The 27,939-nt window shown below is 36.8% G+C and overlaps 1 protein-coding gene and 1 long non-coding RNA gene across 4 annotated transcripts in view; one reads left to right on the top strand and one right to left on the bottom strand.

Annotated features, from left to right (window-relative positions):
• The first annotated feature begins 1,624 nt into the window (after positions 1–1,624).
• On the top strand, positions 1,625–21,477 carry LOC130601473 (uncharacterized). Of its 2 annotated transcripts, none has more exons than XR_008972683.1 (4): positions 1,625–1,756; positions 2,043–2,149; positions 2,955–3,017; positions 21,378–21,477. It is a non-coding gene; the product is annotated as an uncharacterized LOC130601473 (long non-coding RNA). The 2 variants fall into 2 exon arrangements; XR_008972684.1 differs by lacking the exon at positions 21,378–21,477 and adding an exon at positions 3,429–3,581.
• The window catches only part of RNF180 (ring finger protein 180), a 69,794-nt gene continuing 49,988 nt past the window's right edge, over positions 8,134–27,939 (bottom strand). For both annotated transcript variants that reach the window (XM_057413567.1, XM_057413568.1), the window contains exons 6-7: positions 25,725–25,850; positions 8,134–8,858 (exon numbers count right to left, since the gene is read on the bottom strand). In XM_057413567.1, the coding sequence (XP_057269550.1) occupies positions 8,653–8,858; positions 25,725–25,850 (332 nt within the window). In that variant the 3' untranslated portion in view covers positions 8,134–8,652. The remainder of the gene's footprint in view (positions 8,859–25,724; positions 25,851–27,939) is intronic.

Raw genomic sequence — 27,939 nt, 5'->3', positions numbered from 1 at the left:
AGTTGAAAAGTTTCATTATTATAAACATTTATTTGAGATGTGTATATATTTTGTACTCATCCATTATCTGACAACAGAAACATACTTGTTTTTGTAAAAGGTGTTTAAAAACTTGAGAAACAAATGTTCAGTTATTTAGTAACTGACTTCTGCTAATGGCTTTATTAATCAATTTTTCCTATTCTTCCATAGGTATTATTGATTGCACTACTTGAAAGTAGTAGTATGTATACATTTTTTTATAATATTAAATTAGCAATATATTTACCAATATAAAAGTAAATGAGAAATCTGCTGGTTTCCAATAAAAAATAACTAGCACGCTCATAATAATACTTAAGTCACAGTAATGACTGCAGGTGTATGCTTAGATAAACAGTATAAATTAACATAGAAAGGGAAAACATTTATTCCAATACATCATAGATCATAGAATCATAGAACATTTTGGTTGGAAGGGACCTCAAGCATCACCTAGTTGCAACCTCCCCACCATGGACAGGGACACCTTCCACTAGACCAGATTGCTTGAAGCCAGGGAAAACCTGGCCTTGAACACTGCCAGGGATGGGGCAGTCACAGCTCCCCTGGGCAACTTGTGCCAGTGCCTCACCACCGTCACATTAGTGAATTTCTTCCTAATATATAAACTAAACCTACCCTCTCCCAGTTTAAAGTCATTGCCCCTTGTCCTGTCCCTACATATCCTTTCAAGAGGTCCCTCTCTAGATTTCTTGTAGACCCCCTTTAGGCACTGGAAGCTGCTCTAAGGCTCCCAGGAGCCTTCTCTTCAGGCTGAACAAGTCCAGCTTTCTTAGCCTGTGCTCCTAAGAGAGGATCTCCAGCCCTCTGAGCACCTTTGTAGCCTCCTCTGGATTTACTCTAACAAATTTTCAAGTTAGACACTTACCAAGGGAACTGAAATTTGAAACTGAATAGAATTCCCTCTATCTAGAAAAGGCTAAGTGCAAGGTAATGGGATTCAGAATGTCATATAGTGACTGGGAGAAAAACTAAAACATAAAAGGTGTATCCAAGACCAGCATTTGCCCCTTTTCCCCTTCACCCATGTACCCCCAGCTAAAGCATGCAACTTGAAGATTCAGTTTCCGTGAAACAGAAACTTAGAAACTCCATCTTCTGCACTTAATAATGTGTGCAACTTCAGATACAATCATAGACTCATTTAGGTTGGATAAGATGTTTAAGATCATTAAGTCCAACTGTAATATAGTAGCCTTATTTCACTTGACAGTAAAGTGTTGCCCTCTCACATGCCTATGTTATCACCCAGTCCTTAGGGCAGTTGCTATCAACAAGGGGAATTTTGGTTCTAGGATCATATGTTTAAACCCTTTTCCTGGAAGCACTCTGGTAACTGATCTGTAGAAAAAAACTACCATGATCAGTGATAAGCACATGTATCATTATACGTAACAGATACTGTTGTTCTAAGGGGTCTTAGGTCTTCAGGGCCTTTGGAGAATATAGGCCTAATTCATTCTACATTACAGTTCCTTCCTAGGAATCCAGAAGAAATATTTGGAGAGGTGCAGTCACTCATTTTCCATGTTTTTAACAGTCACCAAGAGCCTGTTCCAGCAGTGTATGGGCAGTTCGCAGTGTCATCTGACCATGCTTCCTGCCATCTGTATGACTTCTCATGCCAAGTGGTAGTGCATGCAGCCAACCGTGCTGGCTCTAGTCTGTGTGAGGATTCCTGCACTACAAGGGGAGCAGAGCACGGCAATTTCAGGTGTAGCATGGCTGTTGCAGTGGGTACAGAAAAAGGCCTAGTGAGAGAATGGATTTGTCTGTAACGCCAGGTTATAAACAAGAGGCTGGTGGACAACTTTCATTGCTGCCTCAGAACTTCAACCTTACCTGTTTGGAAGACTCTCTTTTCTACAACTTGACATTTTCTCCTCCAAGTCCTTCATTATTACTGGCTAAAATGTCAGTCATTTCGATACATTTTTTTTTTTCAGTCATCTATTACATTTGTGCTGTTTTTACAAAATAATGCTGAAATATGCTTATAGTGTTTTTCAGAGAGAGAGTTCAACAGTCTTTAGCAGCATCCTTTTGTACAAAAAATGTTGAATGACTGCTGTGATCACATTGCTGATCACTGATGATCTTGACTCAGGTTTGTGCAATAACTACTGGATTGGTTTAACTATATTTGTTAAAAAGCTTAGATGTTAAATAAACTCATCTTTCCTGTAAGTAAAAAGACTCAGATAAATGTTAATAAATTACATTGTGTTTTATATTTTGTTGCCTGAACCAATTTGCTATCTGCACTACTTAAAGGTTTAGACATTTTCCCCTTCTCCTGCTCATGGTACTTAGGTAAGCAGTACTTGGAGACTAGTTCCAGAAATCTCCTTTTGATCAGTGTGTCACACACAAATGCTGAAAAATGTCTAATATTAAACTTCCTGTGAAGCAGTACATGCTAAACCAGCTTCATTTTTTTTTTTCTTTAAATCAGTGAAGAATTGTTAGCATCTATGCAAGACATGCATGTGCAATTTGGCTGTCATTTGATTTAAATTATGGTAATAATGATAATATAGTTACTGTTGCCAAAACATGCACTAACCTGTTGGATAACCTGTAGTACTTGCATTTAGATGTCATCTTGTTCCTTTAAAAGTGCCTTTCACTTAAAAAGCTCTAAGTGCTTTTCACATTGAGCATTGCTGCTACTAGAATCTGCATGGAAAATGGAAGTTCTGAAGAACTAGGCTTTAGAAATCAAAAATGATGAGAATTTGACCTGTAAATCACACTGAAATAAGGCATTTTAGGAATAATAGATAGGCAAAGAAGGGGTATCTTGACTTTATGCTATTATTATCATTACACTATATTCCCATCTTAAGCAGAATTAAAGAAAACTACCAGCGTAGCATGGTAATTTAATTCCATCATGTCTTTTTTTGTAGTTTAGAATTCAAGTGACAATCCAGATGACAAATAAAAATGAGTTTCGGAGCCTTAATTCCTAGGTGAGTATAATACAAAACTATCAGATAATTTTGTAGGTCATGTAATTGCTGTTCAAGTAAAACTGCACTATATACATTGGAAAAATCCACAACCATATAGCTAATTATTAACTCCTATGTTCATTTAATTCAGAATTCCTTAAAAAGATAAAAAGAGGGGTCCGGTTCTTTAAGATAGAACAAGACAGGTCTATAAATTGCCTGTACATTAACTTTTTGCAAACATTCTCTGCTTGGAAAGATATAAAAGAAAATTAGCATATTCTTCCTTCCCTGAAGTCTAATTCAAATTATTTTAGAACTAGTTTAACTTCTGACAGCTGAAATGCATACATTAGCTAGCTAGAGCCATCTGCAAGGCAAACACATTCTTTCCTCATATGTTTCTAATTGGAACGTGTTATCTTTCAGGCACTATCAGATGCCATGCTATGACTGGCAATGAGTTCTGGATTTATGTACCTCCCCAAGGATTTATAATCTGCATGGATTTAGGACAGAGTTTTGTGCATTTCAGTTATTTTCACACTTTGATTGCAAGTCTAAACAATATTCCTTGGGTAGCAACCTAATTATAAGAAGAGTTAATACCCCCAAACCGCAGATTATGTTAGGGAGATTTGGATTACATAGGATTCCTTAAAGTATCATTTTTCACTTTTCATTGAACAGGATGGTAATCTAGATTTTTATGTAAATAGCTAGCATTTTCCATTTTATACAGATAATACAGAAAGGCTACATAAGACTTCCCTTCTACTCAGTGTGAATTTCATTGACCATCTCAGAAACACTGGAGTACATTACATAATTAGCATTTTAATACTTTTTTTAATGACAGTAAAAATTATTTTAAATAATGAATTTTTAATGCTGTATCAGTATCAAATGACTTACCATAATCTTTTTATTGGTTGCATTTATTTTTTCTGTTTCATCGTCTTGTTTGAGGATAAAAGATTACATGTGGAGTATATTTTAAGTGATTGCCTGATTACATTTTAATGCATTTCTGGAAATGTAGAAATATTTCAACTGAATGTTGAAAATGTTTGATGGAAAATGGAATACATTATTATCAATTATATCTAGTAAAAATCCCAAATATAGTTAATGCAGCTTTTTCATCCTAAAATGAAACTAACTTCAAACAAGCCATCACCAATACAGTATCATCGTGATACGTATCACTTGTATAACATGAAGCTAGAAATCATGGGAACAGTTTTATTTCACTTGTTAATTAGTACTGAGATGTTGAGGACATGAAGCTGAAGGAGTCTTTCCAAATTTTATATAGTAGAACAGACATTAATAATGTTGTTGATGTAAGGCAACATTGCTGACGAATGCCTGAGGAGTATTGGGTTAGGATATGCTGTAGTACTGAGTCTAGAATATCTTTCCAACTCAAAACCTACTTAGTTAAGTGCACACAGGATACTGACTGCTGCTACAATATTAAAGGAAGTGCTTACAGATATATTTGAATTTTGAAAAAATCCTGTTCAGAGTTTCAGGGTAGTATGTCATACATGTCTCAGTGCATCAACTGACTGAAATGGAAGATCAGTCCCAAAGGGCAAAAAGTAATGAAAAATAATAGCACATCATCTTGTCTCCCTTGGGTAGAGTTCAGCAGTCACAATTCAATCAAAAAAACTGGATAAAACTGTCAATATTCAGGAATGTTTTAATAAAGAAAAAAAGGAAAATCAATGTCTGCCATCAGATCCTCTGGATAACTTCCAATGACTTGTATGGGCCACCTGGGTGTAGAGGATAAAAGCTGATGCTGAAGTGCCAGTGGAGGCTGTGTATCCAAGTAAGTAGAAAGTGTCCTGTGTAGCATTCAAACGGCAAGATAAAGCCACATGTTTTGTACTTAACTCTGGCCCGCTGACAGCTTTTCCTTGAGAAGTGATCCCTGAGATTTTTGTTCTACAGTGTCAATCTGCTGACCTGCCCAAAAACATTCCTCAGATTAGATTTTTCAGTTTATTCAGCACATTTTCTCCAGTGCATATCACAGATGAAGTCTGTCCTATAGATTTTAGAGAACCAAAATATGAAATATGCATACTTCAGCCTTTTTTTTAGGAACACTGTATTTTTTAAAAATAAGAAATCACTGTGTAAAAATATAATCAAGCAAAAAGCTAAATATCCTAAATTAAATATTACATTTTAGGGTTAATCTAGAACCTTACAATTATGGTTCTTATAGATTCTGCTCAGATTTGGATCACTGCTGAAGTCCATCATAAGCAGGTGTATTTAACTTCTATCATCCTTTGGTTCCCAACATAAGAAGTCCTAAAGAACTATTTTGGAGAAAGTTGATTTTCAGTTCTGCATCAGGCCCCTCTAGAAGGAAGGCTTCATGCTGGGAATGCAAATAGAGGCACCCAAAATTAGGAAGTGTTTTTGGAAATTTGAATTCAAACGTTTACCTCTACAAAACCCAGACTTTAGATGATTTCTGACAGAAGCTGACTGTTTCCTGGGAAGTACTGAAACAAATGAAAGGCCGCTAGTATGAAAAGAGTTAATCACAGTAGTAAAAAATTCAGCAAACCGTAGCTGCACCCCAAGCAGGTAAAGAACACACAGGGTAACAAACAAGGCACTGATTGAAAAAAATATTAAAGCTTAATTCCACCACACAAAATCTAGTGAAATGACTGCAAAATACTACAAACAACTCAAATTTTATTGCAAACATTTTAATAGTATTGTAGATAAGAAAGACAAGCAGATCAGAGCAGGATCAATTTAACCAGAAAATTGCTTACAAAAGATCTGCTCTTGTTCCCACAGATACTGACAGTATATTACAGGCAGACTTCAAGAAAAAACAGATCTAAGCCTTCAAATTGTTACTGTATTTTTACAAAAGTATGTATCTCAAAAAAGCAATAAAGAAAAAAAAAGTACAACCCACTCTATGCTTTTTTTTTCCCATGGAGGTTGTCTCCCAGAGTTGCAAGTCTTCATTATGTACATTTGTAATCTTTTAAAATTAATTATCTCTTGGAAAATCAATATAAAATAAAACAATATAGTCCAAGTAACAGTTTATTGTTTAGGCTTTGAAGAAAGCAGAGTTACAGAGTTAGAAATGCCATACAAAATTGTCACACCTATTAAATTTAGGAAAATGTAGCCACTGTGTCATCAATTCTTCCTGTACAAAAGGGGCCAATATTACATTGGACTTTTTACTCTCCTTTGTTGCCTTTTTCAAAATAAAACCATAGTAATGTGCTGTTAAAAATTATTTGAGTAACTCTTATCTAATTAGTTAGTACCTATATTATGTTTCTTATGTCTCAATATATTTTAGAATATTTTACTGAAGGATACTGTTTTATCAGACATCCTGGTTAAATAATTTTAAATTACATTGTTACTGGAATTTCAGACTATGTCAGCTAAATTAATTTTTCATGACGTTTTTATTTTTATTTTAGCATTTTCTGATATCAAAGGTAGAAGCAATTTCAACTTAACAGGTGAATCAGTCCTTCTCTTTGCTGAGACAGGAGCAGTAAATTCATAAAATTAGAGAGACAAATGAAAACTGCAGTTAAAATCCCAGTCCTGGCATATATAAGAAAGGTGTTTAAAATTATTGATAATATTTCAGCATACAAACCTACACATATGCATGAAGCAAACATTAGCCTATGACCTAAAACCCCTAGCTTTTAAAAGACTTGTTTGTATCAACATAGAGGGAAAATCACCGAATGCTCTAATGCAATCTTAAAGCTTTTAAAATGTTATGCCTAATGCCACCAGTAATAGAGACAATCATCTTTAGATAGAGACAAAGTAACTAGATAATACTGTAATTACAGAAAATGCATTACTGTCACAAACATGACTATGTGGTGATGGTGAATTTCAATTGTTATATATCTGTAAATTCACACATATTTAAAAAGATGCCAAGAATTATTTAGTCTAATTAGCATAGTTAGACTTGTAATTTTTAATTTGATACATATATTCTCAAAGAGATTATTTTATGCAGCCTGTAGTAAAACTAAATATTAGTAGCTGATTTACTGCTGTTTTTCAGGTTAAGTGAAAAGTTGCTGGTCCTAATCCCTTTATAGCCTATAAGAGATTGACCATATTGGCCTTGCTCCAGTAAAGAAGCATAAGTACATGCTTAATAAAATCCCCAAATTCATTCCATCACATTTGGCAGATGGCACCTTCCACAACACATTTCTCCTTGTTCTCTGCTAGAACAGGGGAGTACACCACCTACTGAAAAACCACAGGTCTCCCACACAAATCCTCATACCAGATACATACATATACTCACATGCTTTTCAAGATGAAACCACATTGTACTTTGTAGGGTCATGCCCTTAGAAATAAAAATAGCCTTGTACCTTCCTGAAAAGTAAGCCTCTAGTACTATGTTTTAGCACCTTATTCCCACAATAGTTTCTAATGTCCTTTTTATCATTTAATAGATGCTCTTTCACTTTCATTTGAAATACTGTGTAAAGCAGCAAGTATAGAATGATTGCTGATCTGGCTGCAGTTTGTTACTGTATCTCAGCAATCTCTATATAGAGTAACTATAAAGTGCTTTAGAATTGTTTCACATGAAAGGTGCAAATAAATACTGTGTCCTCTTATGTGATCTCCCTGGAGATGCATAGTCCTGGTGAGCCCACACTTGAGAGTATCCCCAAATAGTTACAGCAATTCAATAATGGTACTGATCTCTTACACTGGAGAACGCTCCTTTCTCCAATATTTACTGGGTTAGTGCCTCACATCATCATAGCCAGGAGGCCTGCTGCTTGTCCTCCATTAGCTGTCTTGCTGGATCCACACACATTCATCTGGATGGGTAAGAAAAGGTGCAGTGCTACTCTGGAAACCTGCACAAAAATGGTCCCTTTAATGTGTAGGACTTGGGGTTGTTTGATTCCTTCTGATTGCCATTTGCTGAAATATAAACTGTCAGTACAATGTGCAGAATCACTTCTTTTTTGGTTAATAGGCTCAAAATTGCAGGCACTGAGTACAGCATATTTCCACAGTAGAGTGCTGACAGGTCTATCAATCGTCAGGATCTGGGCTATTGAAATAGCTGTCATAAATGTCTGTTAATGCATGGTCCAGCACTGCTTATAATTCCCTGCTCCCTAAAGATCTGACTATAAATGGGAAGCATATTTATTGCTTTGATGTATGAGGAATTGAAGCATCGATGAGCGAGCAAAGTGTGTCAACATAAAGTCAAACCCCAAAATGACTCTATGGATCATATTCTTTTGCAGTAGACAGAATCCCCCTAAGAACAGTATTCCATATTTCTACAGAGTAATTCTTTTATACATTAGGGGTAAACCCTGTTTCCACCAAAATTGAGGCAAAACTCCCACTAAATTAAGTACTATCTAGAATTCACATTATACTTGCAACCAAACTCAAGTACTTTGTCACACATAGCACAAGTATCAAATAGCCTCACAGAATACTTGATGCAGTCTATTACAGTTCTGAATGACAAAAATGCAGTATCAAGCATTTGCCTTCTTCAAGTTTTTTCTATTCACATTATTGTGGTTCACATGACTGCTTTTTTCCATAGCTGTGATTATTACAGACTAAAAGGGAAAAAGAAATAACAAAGAAAACAGAAAACAATAAATCCTATTACCCAGTTGACTGAATAAATGTAGATTATCACCATGTCCATATCAAACCGCCATACACGGCTATCATCCTCGAAGTCCATGTAGTCCATTCTGTGAGCAGCATGTGGGAAATGCCTCCTTGTTACAGTATCTGAACGTCTTTGGAAACCTGACAAAAAACAAACTGGAAGATAAAATTCTGTATAAAAGCAATGAGACTGATAAAAAAAAAAAGTTAACCCTGCCAAGACTGAATTTACTTCAAAAATGCTAATTTCAAAACTTACATCAATTTCAAACCTGTTATTTTTCTTAATTTCTTTTCTAACACTTTTAAAGCATTATTATGAATTAGAAACCTAGATTTATTTATTACGTTCTATTTTTTAAATTTAATTTGCAAGTGGCATTACGTTTTATGATATGAATGATACTAATGCGTGTCATTAACTGTGCCTTTTACACATGAATGAATATTAGTGTATATTATACTCTCTGGGGGGTCTGCGTCAATATTGCTATCTGTGCTTTCTTTTTATTTATTTCTATACTTAATGTAGATATAAAACAAAATGCTAGAGGCTGCTTTTGGATCAAAAGGGATAATCAGAGAATTATGGAAACATGTAGCTACATTAGTTTTAACTTGTTAGTCGTCGCCTTCTAGAGGATTTGGGCAAGTATTACCCCTGATTTGTATATCTGCAACTCACCTTAAGCAAACCTGCACTGAGTTTATGACAGATTAGACTCTGTAATGTAATTATTATACACTGAAGAAGAGCATTTTCAGTTTAGGAAACCAGCTATTCTCTAATTGCTCTTCATACAGAAAGCCACAGAAATATTGTTGGTGCTGTATTAAAGGTATTTATACAGTCAGCAACTGCTTACTATACCATATGTAATCCCTGTGGCTTCCCTGAGTGTGAGTAAAGCTACTACATATATATTTATATTCTGTGGCTGAAATAGTGTCTTTTTTACCATCTGTAAATTGATTAAGCTTCAGCTGAAAATGTCAACAGTAGAATTATTATGTGAACTGAATTCCAGGACTCAACAGAGGCTAACAAAAAGAAGAACTGAAGTATATTACCAAACTTTTGTACAGTACTGAAACCAAGTATCAGATTTAGAAACCCTGTATGATCATACATAAATATTACTGCAGACTCTATGGTCCATACTGCGACTACCATCTTTAATAAATTCTGACATGAAAAATACCTCCAAATGTCTCTCTCTCTCCAGCTAGAGTGGAAATAAGCCATGTCTTTACATGTGATTCTAGCCATCTGTGGATAACAACTAAGAGTTGTAGAGTTCCTCAAAACATGGAATAGTGGTTTGCACTATGAAACAGAAGAGCTGAGGGAGCTTCAAATTACTTCTAATATATTTACTCCTTTTTTAAAAAGAAACCCTATCTCATTTGATGAACACAGTCCCTAAATGCTTTCTACATGGGCATGTATTTGTTAAAACAAATGTTACTAAACTTTTTTGTGCATGGCTATGTCGCTATATTCTGAGCAAGAACTTCCACTCCAATCACATGAATATGCATGCACAGTGCCAGCAGTCTGGCAGGCTGTTAGTGGAAACTTGTTACTAGATAACAAAAGCAATGTTGTGTTCAAGTCACACTTTTATACCCACCAAAGCATGCAAATCAAAAAGGATTTTCACCAAAGCATCAACAGGCACATCTGTTATATGCGTCCCTGCCAAAGTTTCAGCAACCTCCTGCTGAGGTACTAGCAATACTCAAAATAAAAGTACAAACAATCAAAGATATTCTCCCAATATTGTAAATGGACTGACCTCATTTTGCTATTTTGCTAAGGAATATCAGAGATGGAAAATTTTACTGTAAAAATGTGCCCAAATGAATAATATGCAAGCTATAACAACCATTTACATTGTAAGTGCTCATGTAAAATTAAATTATGCTAAAACAAGTGTTCTTAGGTAATTAAGATGTACCAAGGTCATTTTGACACAGTCTCTTCTTTCTGATTACGAGCTGTAACAGAGAGAGCTACTGAAAGACAAGAAAAAAGGCAAGGACAGGCTGACGCCTTCCCATATGTGCGCTTGCAGCAACCATCAACTTAGGATACTAGTGATTTGGAATCTCTGCTCAGAACAGTGTCTTAAAAAGGCATTGATAAGATTTTCTTTCCATACATGTGACTCTGCACGCTTCTGAACCAGATCTCATTGCCTCCACTGGCTGAGCTTTGTGTCCTTTGGTGGAGAAGTCTTAGAACAAAAAAAATTATTTTCTTTCAGGGGAAACTAAACCAGAAGATAAGCTCCAAGAGCTCTTATACATTCCAGTAATACACTTCAACCACTAATGGGCATTCAGCCCTTGGGACTTGAAGTTCACTTGCCCTTGTTCTCTAAAATCCAAATGTGGGCATCTGGCCCTCAGCACCAATTCCTTTGCCCTATCTACAATGGCTGATATAACTGCTAATGCAAGAATGCCTCTGAGAGATAGCCAACAATCTTTCATAAAACATCTTTATGCCATTCATAATTTTACAGACCTCTTTCAGCTGTTTTCTGCAATATCCTTTTCAAAGAAAAAACTTGTAAATTTCCTTTGTACGGAAAAGCTTCCATACTTCAGATCATCTTTTCCACATTATCCTTTACCCTGCTTTATCCTTCTCTGAGATGATGTAATGAAAATTATATTCAAAATTGGAGATGTGGTATCACCACAAATCTAGACAATGACATAATGTTTTCCATTTTGCTATGATCCTAATAATTCCTGCTTACCTTTTGGCTGTGCATTGAATGCTTTCAGAAAACTAATCACAGCATTACCCAGACCTCTTTTCCTAAGTGGCAGTAGCTACATTTACAGCTCGTCATAGTCAATATTATGTATTGTGAAGATTGCATAGCCTCTGTGGGCATCTGCTCCACCACTTGACTGCCCTCACAGTGAGAGCGTTTTTCTTACTTTGAGCCTGAACCTCTCATATCCATTATCTCTCATCCTCCTGCCACACACCATTGTGAATAGCTGGTCTCTCCTTTTGGCGGTCTCCTTATACATGTGGTAAGGCTGCCTGGAGATCCTCCCCAAAGCCTACCCTTCTCCCGACTGAACAAGCCAGTTCCCTCTGCCTCTCCTCATAGGTTAGGTGCTCCAAGACCCTGAGCATCCTGATGTCCATTTACTAAACCTTCATAAATTTACTCAATTTAAACCTGCTTCAATTTACCCAATTTACTGACACCTTTCCTGTATTAGGGTGGAGGGGAGGAGGGGGAAAGGGCAAAATTGCAGTATTTTAGTTGTCTGCTGAGTAGCAGTGGATGAAAATTTTCCTCATCTACTGCTATTCATACGTCATGCTCCTGTTCATAAAGTCCAGGATGCTGTTGGCTGCCTTTGCTGCCAGGACACGCTGCCACTTCACGTGCAGCTTGCTCTCCATCAGGATGTTCAGGTCCTTTCCACAGAGCTGCTCCCCAGGCTGTCAGTGCCCAGGCTGTCTCATTGCCAGGGCCTCTTCCTTCCCAGGTGTAGGACTTGGCACTGCCCTTGTTGAATTTCACAAGGTTCCTTTCAGCACATTTCTCTGGCCTGCCTAAGTTTCTATAAGTGACAACTGCTGCTAAGTTTATCAACCTGTCATTCAATTTATTGTCCTTTGCAGGCCTGATGAAAGTGGATTCTCTTATCTCCTTGAGGCTGCTGATCAAAAGAACTGTCAGCTGGCAAGTTCATATTTACTATAATCAGTGAACTGAATAATTCAGTATCGCCAATAAACTTCATCAAGCTGTGTATGTATCACTTTTTCAAAACACATATGAATGTTCTGACCTACGCAGACTCTTGTGGGATTCCAACAACAATTCAATGTCATTTGCTAGATAGTCTTTTATATCATTTTCCATCCTTTACCTTGGTCTGTTTATGCATGCTGCTGAAAGGGACTTTTATGTATTGAAACACCTTCTTTACTGTTTTAGCACATTTCTCCAACCTGTCTTGATCTCTGACTAGTAGCCCTGCCACTAAGTCTACCAACTAGTCCTCCACTTTGCTGTCATCCGCAGACCTGATGATGGTATGGAGAAATGGGTCAAATTTTCACAGCATGATGTACTTTTTTCAAGGATACATTGTTTTTATAATGCTTTCACAAATAAGGTATCACCCCAAAACTTCTTGCTTAAACACCAGCCTTCTCCCATATGCTCATCATGCGGCATCACGTTCTGGTTATGCTAATAGCTAAATTACAAGATTTCCTAGTTAAAATTAGCTGTGAGATCTGTATTTCCAAAAAAAGACAAAAGCATGTATTGCTAGAGATGTTTATGGGATGATGGCACTTAGCCTGTGTGAATGCCTGCAAGCATGTCCCGTTGACTCCTGATTTCATGTCCAAAGCTCTAACTCAGCCTCAAGCCCTCCACCAAACCTAAGTCTGCAGAGCATCCAGTTCCTTCCCCAAAACAAGGCCACTGAAGCCAATCACCATCCTTCTCAGGTCTAGAGTTTTAGCATTTCTCCTGCTCCCACATGAAAAGCTTGAACCTCTCTGCCCTCCTGCCTCAGATACATCAGCTCTACACCTACATCAGCTCTACACCCTTACTGTTTCAGAAGTCAAAATCTCATTTTTTTCCTAGAGAAAGCCCTCAAATTCCAAACTCCTTTTGCCCCAGAATGCACACCAGAACCTCCAGATTTCCTATGCTAAAGCTTCTAACATCACCTTTCAAGGCTTTTCTCACTGTGAAGTCCAATCATCTTACCAAAACTTCCTTGCTATCCTACTCCTTTCTACTTTCCTCTCACTTATCCTGCTCTTTGAATATTTCTCTGCTCTTGCCCTTCTGATTTCACCGTGGGCTCCCGCTGGCTGCCGGCACACTACATCCATACTTGACTAAACTTATATGGTGGCCTAAATCTCTCTCCATTCCTTTTCCACCCCAGAATCCATGTCCTACTTTCATACTAGCAGTTGGGCTGTAGAACAGCTAGATGTAAAATGTACTTAAACTGGACATAATCTTATCTAAAACCATTTTTATATTCACTATTTTCTTTGTGAAATAAACCAAATTTCTTTCAATCACAATTACAATATTTACACTTGACAAGAAGATTTGACAATTTTACTCTGGGCAGGAAATGAAGATGTGATATTTTTCAAGTACGGCTCATTGGATTTCTGTACAGATTATTTATAATTGAAGTTTTTTGCATGTCTTCATCAGCAGGAGCTCTAGCCATACTGCCCAAGTCACAGAAGACAAGGACAGGGACTGGGAGAATGAAGAACCACCTCTTATAGCAGGTTAGATTTGAGACCATCTAAGGAACCTGAAGGTGCACAAGCCCATGGGGGCTGAACAGATGCATCCATCACTCCTGAGGGAACTGGTGGATGTCATTATCTATCATATTTGAGAAGTCATGGCAGTCTGGTGAAGTCCCCACTGACTGGAAAAGGGGAAACATAACCCTCTTTTTTAAAAGGGAAAAAAAGGAAGGCTGGGGAACTACAGGCCAGGCAGTCTCACCTCAGTATCTGCAAGATCACAGGTCAGGTCCTCCTGGAAACTTATGTGAAGGCACAGAGGCAATAAGGAGGTGGCTGGTGACAGACAACACTAAGGGCAAATTGTGCCTAACAAATTTGGTGGCTTTCTTTGAAGGGGTCATGACATTGGTGGATAAGGGAAGAGCGACTGATACCATATTTGGGCTTGTGCAAGGTATTTGTCTCACATGACATCCGTGTCTCTAAACTGGAGAGACATTGATTTGATGGAGGGAACACTTGGCAGATAAGGAATTGGCTTGATGGTTGCACTCAGAGAGTTCTTCATTCAAGTGAACAGCTTGATATTTAAGTGAATGGCTTGACATTCAAATGGATATTGGTGATGACTGATGCTCCTCAGGGGGCGGTGGTGGGACTGCTCTTGCTCAACATCTTGTCAGCAACATGGACAGTGGGAATGACTGCGCCCTCAGCAAGTTTGCTGATGACACCAAGCTGTGTGATTCAGTTGATATGTTGGAGAGAAGGGATGTCATTCAGAGGGACCCTGACATGCTTGAGAGGTGGGCCTGTGCAAACCTCACAAAGTTAAACGAAGTGAAGTGCAAGGTCCTACACCTGTGTCAGGACAATCACAAGTACAACTACAGGCTGGGCAGAGACTGTATTTAAGGCAGTCCTCAGAGGAAGGACTTGGAGATACTGAGTTACAAGAAGCTCAGCGTGAACCATCGCTGTTCACTTGCAACCCAGAAACCAACTGTACTGTGGGCTTCATCAAAGGAAGTCTGACCAGCAGGTTGAAGGAGGTGATCCTGCCCCTCTGCCCTGCTCTCATGAGACCCCACCTGGATCACTGTGTCCAGCTCTGTGGCCCCAACACAGAAGTACATGGAGCTCCTTGCACAAGTGCAGAGGATGCCAAGAAGATGCTCCGAGGGCTGGAGCACCTCTCCTACGAATACAGGCTGAGAGAGTTGGACTTGTTCAGTCTGGAGAACAGAAGGCTCAGGGGAGACCTTAGACAGCTTCCAGTACCTTAAGTGAGCCTACAAGAATTCTGGAAAGGGCTTGTAGAGATAGGACAAGGGGGAATGGTTTTACACTGAAAGAGATTACTCATTTGGAAGAAATTCTTTGCTGGAAGGGTGGTGAGACACTGGAACAGGCTGCTCAGAGAGGCTGTGGCTGCGCCATTCCTAGAAGGGTTCAAGGCCAGCTCGGACGGGGCTTTGCGCAACCTGGTCTAATGGAAGGTGTCCCTGCCCATAGCAGAGGGGTTTGGAACTAGTGATCTTTAAGTTTGCTTCCAACTCAAACCATCCTATGATTCTATGATTCTATAAACTATCAACGACTCACATTATTTGAAAAGAAAACAACAAAAAGCTTTAAAAATGAATGACAAAATACTAACACCAGCATATGCATTTTACATTGAGCATTTTGTATAACTAACATTTTCATTTATTAAATATGAAATTTATTACCAATTTTATGAGCAATATTCAATGATCACTTGTGCCCACTCCCTATCATAAATTCAAAACAAAACTAGAAAAACTTGTGTTTTCTGTCTTGGGATGTTTATTTCCCTGGAAGAATCAAGAAGCAAGAGGACTGTGGGAAGGCTAAATGAGTTTAGAAAACATACTCTGTCCAAACATCTGTGATGATTATTCTATAATTATCAATAGTCACAAATACAAGCTAATTGGCTAGTTTACGTGCTGGGATACATAGTAAACCAGGAATAAACAATCTCACATTTCACAATGTAAATGTCTTTCATCTGTGGAAGCCATGAAGCCAGTCTGCAAGCAGATTTATTTATTTTTTTAAGTAACCCAAGTGAATTATTTGTCTGTTTTTTCTTTTCTCCACTAAACCATAACACACGAAGTACAAAACAGGCAGGACACCATATTACAGCTGTAAAAAATGAGTTATAGCAAAACCTACTCTCTTTCTTACTTTAAAACCACTTTACTTCAAAATTCAATGAAGAGTAATGAAATAAAAAAATATACAGATGATACAAAAATAACATACAGCAATTGAAATGTGTGTCTTTGTTTTTCAGGGTGCAAACTAGCTCTGTGAATAAATAAAACATTGGCTTCTTTAACTGACCTCTCTTTCACCATACCTGTTGTGACTGTGATCCATAGAGTTTTGCTGCTGGTATCATAGAATCATAGAGTAGTTTGGGTTGGAAGGGACCCTCAAACGTCAGTTAGTCCAAACCCCCCCCCCCCTCCCCCTGCAATTACCAGGGACATCTTCAACTAGATCAAGTTGCCCAGATCCACATCCAGCCTGGCCTTGAATGTCTCCAGGGATGGTGCATCCACCACCTCTCTGGGCAACCTGTTCCAGTGTTTTACCATGCTCATTGTAAAAAATTCTTTCTCACATCCAGCTTGAATCTCCCCTCTTTTAGTTTAAAACCATCACCCCTTGTTCTATTTGCAACAGGAAATGAAGCTTCATGGTCTCCATGTAAGATCATGTAATGGATCTAAATGTACAGTTTTCATACGTTCTAGACTGTAAGTAGCTTTCTTTAATTTTAAAGGTAAGTTAATTTGTATATTGATGACATACATATTATAGTTACAGCAATTTTCATATATTTTTCTTAAGATGGGGATCTGTAATCACTTTTGTTCACATAAAGAGTAGATAAACTCTATCGTAACAGTGAATTTAACCTTTGGACAACTTCACTCCTTGCTATGATAGTGCAGACAACAAGAATGAGAGAATCTCAAGCATCAACCTAAAGAATCTGATTTCCATGGTACGGGCATCAATAGTTTACAGGAAAAACAAATTTTAAAAAGTATTAAGAATATTTTCACTCTGTGAATTTTCTTACTAATTTTTATCTATTTTCCATGTCTCTTCTTCTGTCTCTTCAGTAAATCTAATGGTCTCTATTCACCATCAACAACCTCTTCTGTTGTTACTTTTAATCACTGAACATTTCTAAAAATCATGTTGCAAGTTTATGTTTTCTTTACATATTTTATCTTTCCAGATGATCAAATACTACATTTAAGCTGTCACCAACTCTTGCTAAGTTATCCTCATAAGAGCATCTAACTTTTTGCATCATTGCTGTAATGGCATCACTGCCCTCTAGTTTCAGTCTTCCCTATAACTCCTCCCTAAACACTTAATCTCTTCAGGCTTCATTTATTTGGACTGCTACTGTATAAAGTAAGGAGAGGCAAAATCTACTGATATTATAGGTAGGCTTAATACAATAGCTCAAAATGACCGAATAAGTACGAAATAGAATTAAAAAGGATCTCGTACTGATGTCTCTAATGTGAATGCTACTTGGCATACTGTTCAATTTGCTCTAGATAATGTATTTCTTGGCTTGCAAGTTTGCTATATTTTGCTAAAAAATAATATTAACACTAAAGGTTATTTAATAAAACTTTGCAGAGTTATGCTATACACTGCTGTCTGTAAGTTCTTCAGTGTTTAAAGCTTTAATCTTTTAAGCCAGTTTTAGTGGAAAACTGTAAGATAACAGTAATGTAAATACTTTCTTAAAAATAAATTTATGAATTGTCTCTACTTGTATTAAATCAGGGTCTGTCTGACAGAAAAGGTTAGGGGCAATAGACAGGATGGACATTTCAGGGCCCCACCACACCACTCTGTAAGAGAAGGCTGTGTGTACCATTTTCATATACGAATACACAAAGCATTTGGTTTATTTGCAAGTTGAGCTGTCTGGCAACATGCCTCCCTTAATTCCCCCAGAGAAACTGGTGAATGACCTATCTTGGAGTCATGCCATTGTCCTCGAACAAATTCACATTCAGCTTTAGTGAATGCCAACCCTACTTCTCATCTGAGCAAACAAAAGAAATATTAATTCCTCCCAGGAACAAAAAAATACGAAGTGCAAGACTATGTCTTGAGCAAGCTGGCACCTTTTTTCTGAACTGAAAATTTGCTGGTGCAGTGTTTGGGGTGCTGACCAAGGTTTTACAGAAAAAGCTGTCTGAAAAGCCTTCATATATGTTCAACTGAAAATTAAAGATAAATTTTCCCAAAGTAAAGTTACTTCAAAGGCTATCAAGAAAGAAGTTATTTAAATTTTAAAAAGTAAGTTTATGAACTGTTAAAAAATCCTTCCTTTAATCCTTCATCAAATGTGTTATGGTGGTTAACTCTAACTTTTTGTGACGCCATTTCAAACATCCACCTTTACCTACTCACCTAAGATAGTCACCAAAGGTCTCTAGACTTTGCTCTTTGCTCATCTCTTGTTTCTTTGAGCAGGTATACTTAATATGGCTCTGATCTAATAAAAATACTATTACCTTTTCTTGCTTACTATTCTCACATGTCATCTTGAGTACTTTCATGCTTCATCTTTTGTCCATCAAATTAAAATTCCAGGTTTTTTTTCCACTTTTAGGGGTTTCCAAAACTCTACATTGCCCCCAAAATGTTGCCTCACTTTTTATAATTATGCTATGCAACTACCATATGCTTCTTGATTATCTTAGGAGTTTTCTACCCAATAAATGCTTTAGGATCAAACTGAACTTGTGTTCATATCCAAATTTTGGAATGGTGTGGGTCCCTGTGCTGCAGGTAGAGATGTATGAAACAGAAATCATAGGCATGGTAGGCCTCTGAAACAATATACACATTTGTCCTACTTACTTCTCTATTAACTCATCTATAGTGATGAAGCCAAATGATATCTTTACAATTCATTCTTAGCCAAGAATTATTTGTTATTCTTATAGCAAATGGGATTTCTATGAGGCATCAAATCAAAGGACTAAACACCACGCAAACTGAACTTCCAAGTAACGACGTGTTCACACCAGTAAAACTGACTCTTTAGGGCTACTTCAGTACAAGCTGCTCTCCTACGCAGTGCATTTCAGTGCTAAGTGGAGTGGAGGAGTATGCTAGGGAAGCACGTCTGCTAATATCCTTACTGAACATAATTAGTTCACAGCTAATTAGGAATACAACCAATTTTACTTACCAGTGCTCAGTGGCCACAATCTTTTTGCCATTCTATTTTCAGAGCTGGCAAGGATTATTCCTCACTTCCACTAGAAGTGTATAGAAAGATACTTGCTAACTCCTGCCAGTGATGAAGACAGAAGGCATCTTTGCTTCCACTTGCTCAAAGATACCTGTCGTAACCTGAAATAGTCTCAGCAGAATCTTACACAAAACATGAAAAATAATGATAAAGAGATATTTTATGCTCTAAACGGATGCTGTGATGAAAGACTACCACTTCAAAAATCTAGCAATTCAGTTTACCCACAGTGGTATAACTACGATTATGTATTATTCTCAGTTGTCTTTAGAGGGTAAATAATAAATATTTATATAACCTTACTTGATAAATGCATACCTTTTACACCGCCTAAGTTAAAACTGTAATAGAAGACACCATTGCCATAAAATTGTAGGATATCTCATAACAATAGGCATAGTAAGGGTAGGCTAAAGGTTTACTTACACTCTCATTCTTTTCCTGACAAGGTCAAACTGACAAATTGGTGAGTGATGAGGAAAGAACATAAGAACAGACCAAGCATATTGCAATACCTCCCTGGTATTCTCTCTCAGTTCCCAGGGACTTGCAGCTCAAGAATCTTCACAGGCAGGTGTGGTATTATTGATTTTAATACTCTTTACTCCACTTTCTCCCAAGAAACTGCCACTATTTGAAGCCATGCTCTGGGTTAATGATAATTTTATTTACTGTCCTCTAGTTCTTTTACTATAAGACATTGAATAACAACAGCCCATTCATTTCTGCCATGACTCTCATGATTTTAATTACCTCTATTATCACTCCTCTTTCGTCATCTCTTGTTTTGGCTGAAGCATTCTAGTTTATTTACATATTATTCAACTGGAAGTAATTTAAAAATTACGTTCTTATTTATCTTCTTTGTACCCATCCAGTTTACTACCTCCTTTTTCTATGAAACAAAACTAATGTAAACATTGCTAAAGATCACTCAGTCTTCTGCTACTGCTTGAACCTGGCTTTCATTTTTATTTTCCCAAATATTTCAGTAATGTAAGCAAATGTTATGTCCTCCATTTCTAGTAACAAATATGCTGGATAGTACAAACTGTACCATATATCCATCTAGGACTAGACTTCTAATGTCTCTCCAGTGAGAAAAATGAATCACTTATTTCCATCCTTTGTTTGGTATCTTTTAACTAGCTATTAATGGATGATCGGACTTTATCTCTTATCATGAACACAGCTATGTTTTCTCAAGCATCTTCAGAAAAGAACCTTCTTAAAAGTCTTGAGGAATTTGTAAGCTGCAAGGTGAAAAGGATGATACCTCTAATTCCCCTTCAAGTTCATTTGAGTCCCTCCGGTACAGCTGTTGGACCACGGCTTTGTAAGAGGTCTCTAATGTTCTTAATTTGCTTTTCAAGCCAGTATGAACACTTGGCTCCCTAAGTAGAACTAAGGATGTCAGTCCAATATTCATTTAAGGCCATGTTGAGAAATAAATGCGGAAATGATACAGTATGCTTTTTTGACATAGCCATTCTATCACAATCCTTGTTTGCATAATTATAGCTATCAATATTCCTGGTACAACTGTCTTCTAATATCATGGTTAGATGGAAACAAACAATCCTGATGACACAATCAGATTAGCTAGAATTTGGTTCCCTTCAATGCACTGATGAACCAATAGTGATGACTGAGCAGCCATGATTTGTAAGAGTGAGTTGCATCATTCTCCTACACAGCCTAGCCCTGGATGTGGTCTTCAGGACTTGGAAAAGGCTATAAAATATCCTTTCCAATGGGACTGTGGGTCTGAAGAAGTCTCTAAAGCTGCCTCTGCAAAATAGCTTAAAAGATAAACAAGGTGTCCTGCACCAGCTGCTAAGAAGAAGAAAAATAACTGTTACAGACGAACCCAAGACACAAGGCTATTGATACACAATAATTTGTAGAACACTGCTGGCAAAACAGCAGGGACAAAAAGTGGCAGTGCTGTTAGGGCTGAAGCTTAAGACACATCTGTGGCGCTGACCTTTGTACCTTAAAGTTCCCCTTCTATTTTATTTCATTTTTCTTTCAGATTCACTTCTGCTTGGTGAGGTGCAGAAATGAAGGACTGAAGGACAGCTGGAGCACAGCTGCACCAGGGGACAGAAGGGGCCTCTGAATCAAGAAATCAGTCTTGTGTTTTTTACCAGTGACCTGTTGGAGCTGAAAGGACTGGTGGGCAAGGAAAATGGGTACAAGTGCTGACAAAATAGCAAAATGACAAAGTTGCCATCAGTGCAGTTGACCTAAGACACACTCAACCAGCAGTACTTAGATTCTGTGTTTTCAGTTTTAGTGTACTATAAGCATAAGAGATGCTCAAAGACAACGTTTCTGAGTAATGTGTGTCTCCTTGAGGCAGAAAATTCACTTACTGTGAAGACTCTAGACTGTAAATGCATCTTGTGAGAAATGCATGTGTGCAGATTAGTTTTTTGTGATTCCACAAGCTATACTGTAAAATCTGATGGATCTGGCTAAAAAATGAAAGCCTTCTGGTGAAGAAGCATTGCATGGTCCCACAGCTGAAGTCTTGAGTAGTATGTCAAAGCAACAAGCAACTTACAGAAATGAGGAAGTAAGGAAATTAACAGAAAGAAAAAAGTGCAGTAAGGAAGGATGGACTCGGGGAAAAAATAGCTTGATACAAGGATTATTCTGAGAGACTTCTTATAGTCCAGCATCACACTTTAGAGCTAAAATGAATGCTGCACCTGCTATTTTCAGTAACACCTATTTTGTTTCTTTTCTTGATAGGTCACATCATCAGAAACTTGAAATCCAGTATAATCATTTTTTTAAACAGAGAACTATGAACTTAAAACATAGCTGATGTAATGCTGTAGCTGTAAATTTTCACAGATGTTAACATCTTTCCTTTATTGCCTATCTAACTGAAATCATGATAACAAGAATCTTGAATAAAGCAGATTTTAAAGTGTTGTACCTCAATTTTAAAGACAGATATAAAAATGTATTAACAAGTGTTATTAAAGGCTTTTATAACATTTCTTCAAACAACCCAACATTTAGGAAATGGAGCGCCCCTTTCTATTAAGAATGATTAGATAAAAGGACATGGTAGATGCAACCTACTGAGGTAGTGGGAATTTCCACTGGTACTAGCAGGTGTTGAAAACACTATCTTGCAATCCTTGACTGATGCAGAAATCAACAGCTTTTTATTAAGCCACTACAGAGATGAGATCAGTAAAGAACTAGTACAGACTTCATTGTATGCAACACTAGGGGAATGTTTTCTAGATTAAGCCTTTAAAACAAATTATTTCTAAATAGGCTTTCCCACTTTCAATGTAGTCATTGCATTTTAAATAAAAACATTAGCATAAAACCAGTTGGAGGGAATTTCCTATTAGCTTAGGAATACCTACATCTTGAATTAGATATCAAGGCCTGTAACTCCAAGGTTTCATGATCCCTCTCTCTTTCTGAACACCTAGCTGCATACTTATATTCAGGCATACCTCACAAGCTTTCTCAAAATGCAGGCAGCCAGCACCCTTTTACGACATTAGCATCACTATCTTGAATACTGCATCCTGTGTCTCTGGTCTCTTCAATGTATTTCTACATCAGATCTATGCAAAAGCATTTGAAATAACTCTCTCAGGCCCAGTGTACTGTCTTGGTCTGCTTTTTAATTTTGTACTTCATGACACCAAAGTCACTATCAAATTACGTATCATATTTTCAATTTAAATATCTTTATCACTTCTTTTAGGCCACATATCCTGTATCATATTATTTTTGGAGATTTACTCTTAGTTTGCGAACCTTCTGTAACTGTACAGTGTTCATAGAATGTAACTCTAATTTAATGGCATGAAAAGGCTCTATTTATACAACGTTATTAAACTATAACTATACGGTAATAGAATCTAATAAAGCACATCTGCTATTTAACTATTCTATTCAAATGACATTATTTGTTTATTTTTAAATTTGTTTAAGGAAACCATTATTTGAGATGTTATTTCTACCGTACGATTACAAATACTCAAACCAGCAACTAATGTAGTAAGTTTATCTCATATAGTTTGTTTTGTTTTTTTTTTAGTTACTGGACACTTTTACATTCCTCATTCAAATTCTCATATCAAAGAAGACTCACATATTGATTACAAAATCTGGCTCAGAGAATCAGTTCATGAAAAATGTAAGGAAAAAGAAAAGACATCTGATTTTACCTAGTGGTCCTGCAATGTTCAGAAAGTCTAAATTAGACTTTTTAAATTTTACAACTGACAAATACACTCAATCTAGGCTTCTCAACAGTCAGCTGAGGTCTCATTTTGTCAGGCCTAGTATCTCTAATGAGTGGTTTACTCTTCAAAGTTCACCATTTTTATGTACAGATTATAAAAATACTATTACAGAAGAAGTTTTGTCATATGGAAAAATGGAGCAATACAAAGTTTGAAAAGAGCTGCCAGATTTTCAGTGGCCACTGAATCTGCTGCATATGAACTAGACAAAAGAGCATATGCATTTCTAACAGGGCCACTTTCACTCCCGTTACTCTTCTCATGCATGCCACTATGTTCTTCTTCCCATTCTGCAACTCTAACATCTTATTTGGTTATTACTTTTGTAATTAAACAAAAATTAACCTAAGTAGCCTCTTTTGCCCTACTGGTCTTACTGATATTAGGGGTTGTATTTGTGAAAGGCATCTATTATGTTGTCAGAAGTCTTTTGGTGCCTGTATGCTCAGTCTTCTATGTCTGTGTATCCCTGGGAGCCTCCTGAGACAGTTAAGAAAACCAAATATGGAATATTAAATATGGAATTCCATATCAAATATGGAATTTTAGATGCTGCCAAACATAGTGCAGCTGTAAGCCAAAAAAAGCAGCCCAGGAGAAAATATTATACATTTGTGTTTTGAACTGACATAAACACTGCAGTAGTTTTTATTCAAATAAAAAGTCAGAAGAGAGGGATATGGCAGTGACCCTTGTATTTAAGAAGGCAAAGACAATGTTTCAGACAGCTATGTGGTTCAGGTTTCCTATTAACTAGATGTAGTCATGCTCTCATTTGGTGTGGGACTTACAGGATATCCTTTGGAGACACATAAATCCAACACTAAGAATTACTGTGGTGGAATGATATGCCCAGTTTTCATACAGCACAACACTAAACCTCTATGATCTCTATTTTTAATTATTTATGCTTTGAAGAAGGCTTGGCATGGTAGCTTTTTATATTTATGAAAGATATAATTGATATGACACTATGGAACATACATGAACTATGTCACATACATAATGTATTACATTAGCATCAACATCCACATTACATTAACTGCCTTAGAGAAAAGAAATACTCATGTTCTCCTGCCAACAGCTTCTCCTCTGAGTAATACCAAAGATGGTCAGTCCTCAAACTTCTCAAGTCTGCTATTTTTTGATAGTTAAGAGCATTTCTTGTTATTTTCAGTATCAAATCATCCCCTTGTGTGACACAATTTTGTAAGTGGAGGACTAGAATTTACGAAATTTTACCTCTAGAAAGGCCTGGGTAGACTCACAAAAGTAATATAAAAAGGATGTCCTGTTTTATTCTTTGCACTTACTTTTAGGAGCAATCTGTATTGTTCTAACTAACAGGAAAAATGTATTTGCTAGGAAGGCTCAGCACAACAGAAAGTAACTTTATAAGTAAACATAGATGAGGCCTGGTGAAGAAAGACCGTTAGACTGAAAACAGGGAAAATGGAGTATACAGTGAATCCCATATTTCAGTGATCTAACTTAAATCTTTTTCAGTTAACAACTAGTTAATAACCATGAAAATGTTTAAGTGTTAAAAGTAGCAAAAGAGGACTAAGATTTCTTCATATAATTAAGCAGAAAACAAAGCTAAAACACCCACAGCCTTTACTCCTCTTCATATATGAAGCAAACAATACATAATAATGCATGCGATGTTATTCCAGCTTTTTTATATGACTTCTTTCATGGAAAAGTTATCCTAATTTTTTTTTTTTTTTTTTTACATCTCTACTGACTCCACTCAGAACTTTTTCTTTCCAGAGTAATTGAGTAATATTCTTTATACCACTATGCACACACAATTTTTCCCAAACAGAAAACTACAATTATTCTGATACTGTACAAAAAATCAAAGATTTAATAAATAAAAAGGTACATACACACACCAATTGCCTTTTCAGAATTTACAGTTTATCCTCAGATTCAGAGCACTGTGTATAAGTTACCCAGGAGAATTTAGCTCAGCTCTACCTTAATAATCATCCATCTTTGATTTCCTATGGCATGTATTAGCTAGAGACTTATTTTCAAATATTATACTCAAGACTGAGTGAAGTTTAAGGAAAAATTAAAAAACTTACCTTCAAAAACTCTGAAGGCTTTCTTGCAGCTTGGTAGAGGCCATTTTGCAGAATTTGATTTTTGAAAATTTTCTTTTAACTTCAAATATTCCGTAGGAAAAAAAGATTTGGTGGAGTTGTTCAGTTCTATGGTAATTAATGGGAAAGAATTTACAAATCAATGCTGTAAATATAGCAATAATTTGCATACACTTATAATAAAAAAAAATGCTTTATCTACTGTGTAATCCTTTCTCTAATGATAACATCTCTTAAGCTGTTTTAATATCACATGAACCCAAACATTTCCAGATATAGCAAGAACAAGTCTTAAACATGGCTGTTTTGATTCTGTTCCTTTTGTTTCTGTTTAAGAACGATGACGGCAATCTAGCAAAAAGGAAGCATATAAGAAATCAGGTCATTTCATGTAAAAAAATGATGACTTCTATGGATCAAAAATGACATCTATTGAACTTACTGACACATTCTTAGTTCATATTGCTTTTCTGTCTAACAGTATTGCTCAGTAACAGTCTGCAGTGAAAAGAGATGGGAAGAGTCTGAAAATCTTTGTTGAGATTTTTAAAATGTTGTGGATTAACAGGAATTCGTTTGTAGAATGACTAATGGCACATTGCAAGAGCTGACATACCTTATTAGTCTCGAGAGATCATCAGCTTCTCATGATACAATCTTGTGAAATACCTACATACACTGCAACTCAAAACTGTCAAAACTAACTTGTCCATAGCAATTTAACAATGTAAAACAATTTTAAAATAACCATGCTTTCCTAACACAGAAAGAAGTGATTTACTTTGTATCAGAGTTGCTAAGCTAGAAGTTAACAGGGAAAACTTCAAACCCCCCACATTTTGACTCTTCAAACCATCATGGGTCCAGATAAATACCAGCAGCCGCTACCATAATTCCTGCTGTATCTTAATAGAAAAAAAAAGACCATTTACAGACCTTCAAAAAGTCTTATGTATTATTTGTTCACCTCTTCCATTGAAATCGTTCATAATTTTTCAATAATCTGTATTTTATGAAATCTGTTTCTCTGGAAAATTTGAGAGACCTAAGCTTTTTGTGAGCTTCCAGAAAGAAGAAAAAATTCCAAATGCCCTTGGATTGCAGTAGCTTTTTCTGTATAAGAGGAAGGCATTGGCAGATTTGAAGCCAAACCCCAAACACAGGTGAAATGAATCAACACAACACATGCAGACTACAGAAATCTCTAAATCCTTCTATCTCATTACCCAAGGACAATGGTACTGCACCCATAAACCTCTGTCACCAATTGGAAAAGAGGCCATTTTCTCTCCCAAATGTAAAAGGAGCAAAATGTGCATTTTTCACTAGCACTTAATTTTTATGCAAGAGCTTGATACGCTACTGGACATATCTGGATTAAACACTATTCAGATTCAGAGAAATAGCCTCTGATGAGACTCTGCCTGCCTCTCATCATATCAACACAGAATATTTTAGTTTTCTTCTACAAGTCATAAAAATCAACACAGTTCTTTCAACTTTATTGTCCAGATTCAAATACTGAAATCTCTGGTCAAGTATCCATCTCCTGGTTTTCACAAAAGGCAGTGGTGCCAACCCTTACTGGCTTTTAGAAGGTTTCTTGATGTCCTGGATTCAGCTGTAGAGGTTATTTTTTCTCCTTCTTAGTAGCTGGTACAGTGCTGTGTTTTCGACTTTAGTCTGAGAACAGTGCTGATAAAACACCAATGTTTTTAGTTGTTGCTAAGTAATGCTTACTCTGATCAAGGACTTTTTCAGGGTTACTTTAATTGGGTTGTAGCTATCAGATCAAAAGCTCTCTTAGGTGTATCCTGGGCACCCTATCAACTGACTAGACGTGATTTTATCCTGATGTAAGAAGGACTTTTAATAAAGCCTTTAAAAAAGATGGGAAGGCACAACAGACACCATCAGAGCTTAACCTTAAACCTAACCCTAACCCTGTCTGGACTGGAACTCAGTCTAAAGGGAATCAGTAAGAAAACCTCACTTGATCAAGGCAACAGGGTGAAGAAAGTATCCTCATGGGTCACATCCAGATTTGTAGCTCTGGTTTAAGCACTCTTTTTCTTCATAATTGGGTAATTGAACTCCTAGCCCTCATCTTTTTTTTTGACATGTTACACGCAACCTTCTCTTGCAGATATATTCAGTTTGTAAAACTGTACAAGCCAAGAAGTGAATTTCTGAATAT

Source organism: Pezoporus wallicus, unplaced genomic scaffold (genome assembly GCF_028554395.1).
Source record: "Pezoporus wallicus isolate ANWC-B61680 ecotype Strahan unplaced genomic scaffold, APGP_CSIRO_Pwel_v1 contig_608, whole genome shotgun sequence".
Classification (NCBI taxonomy): domain Eukaryota; kingdom Metazoa; phylum Chordata; class Aves; order Psittaciformes; family Psittacidae; genus Pezoporus; species Pezoporus wallicus.
The sequence above is the reverse complement of the archived record's forward strand: the minus strand, read 5'-3'. Positions and strand labels throughout refer to the sequence as shown.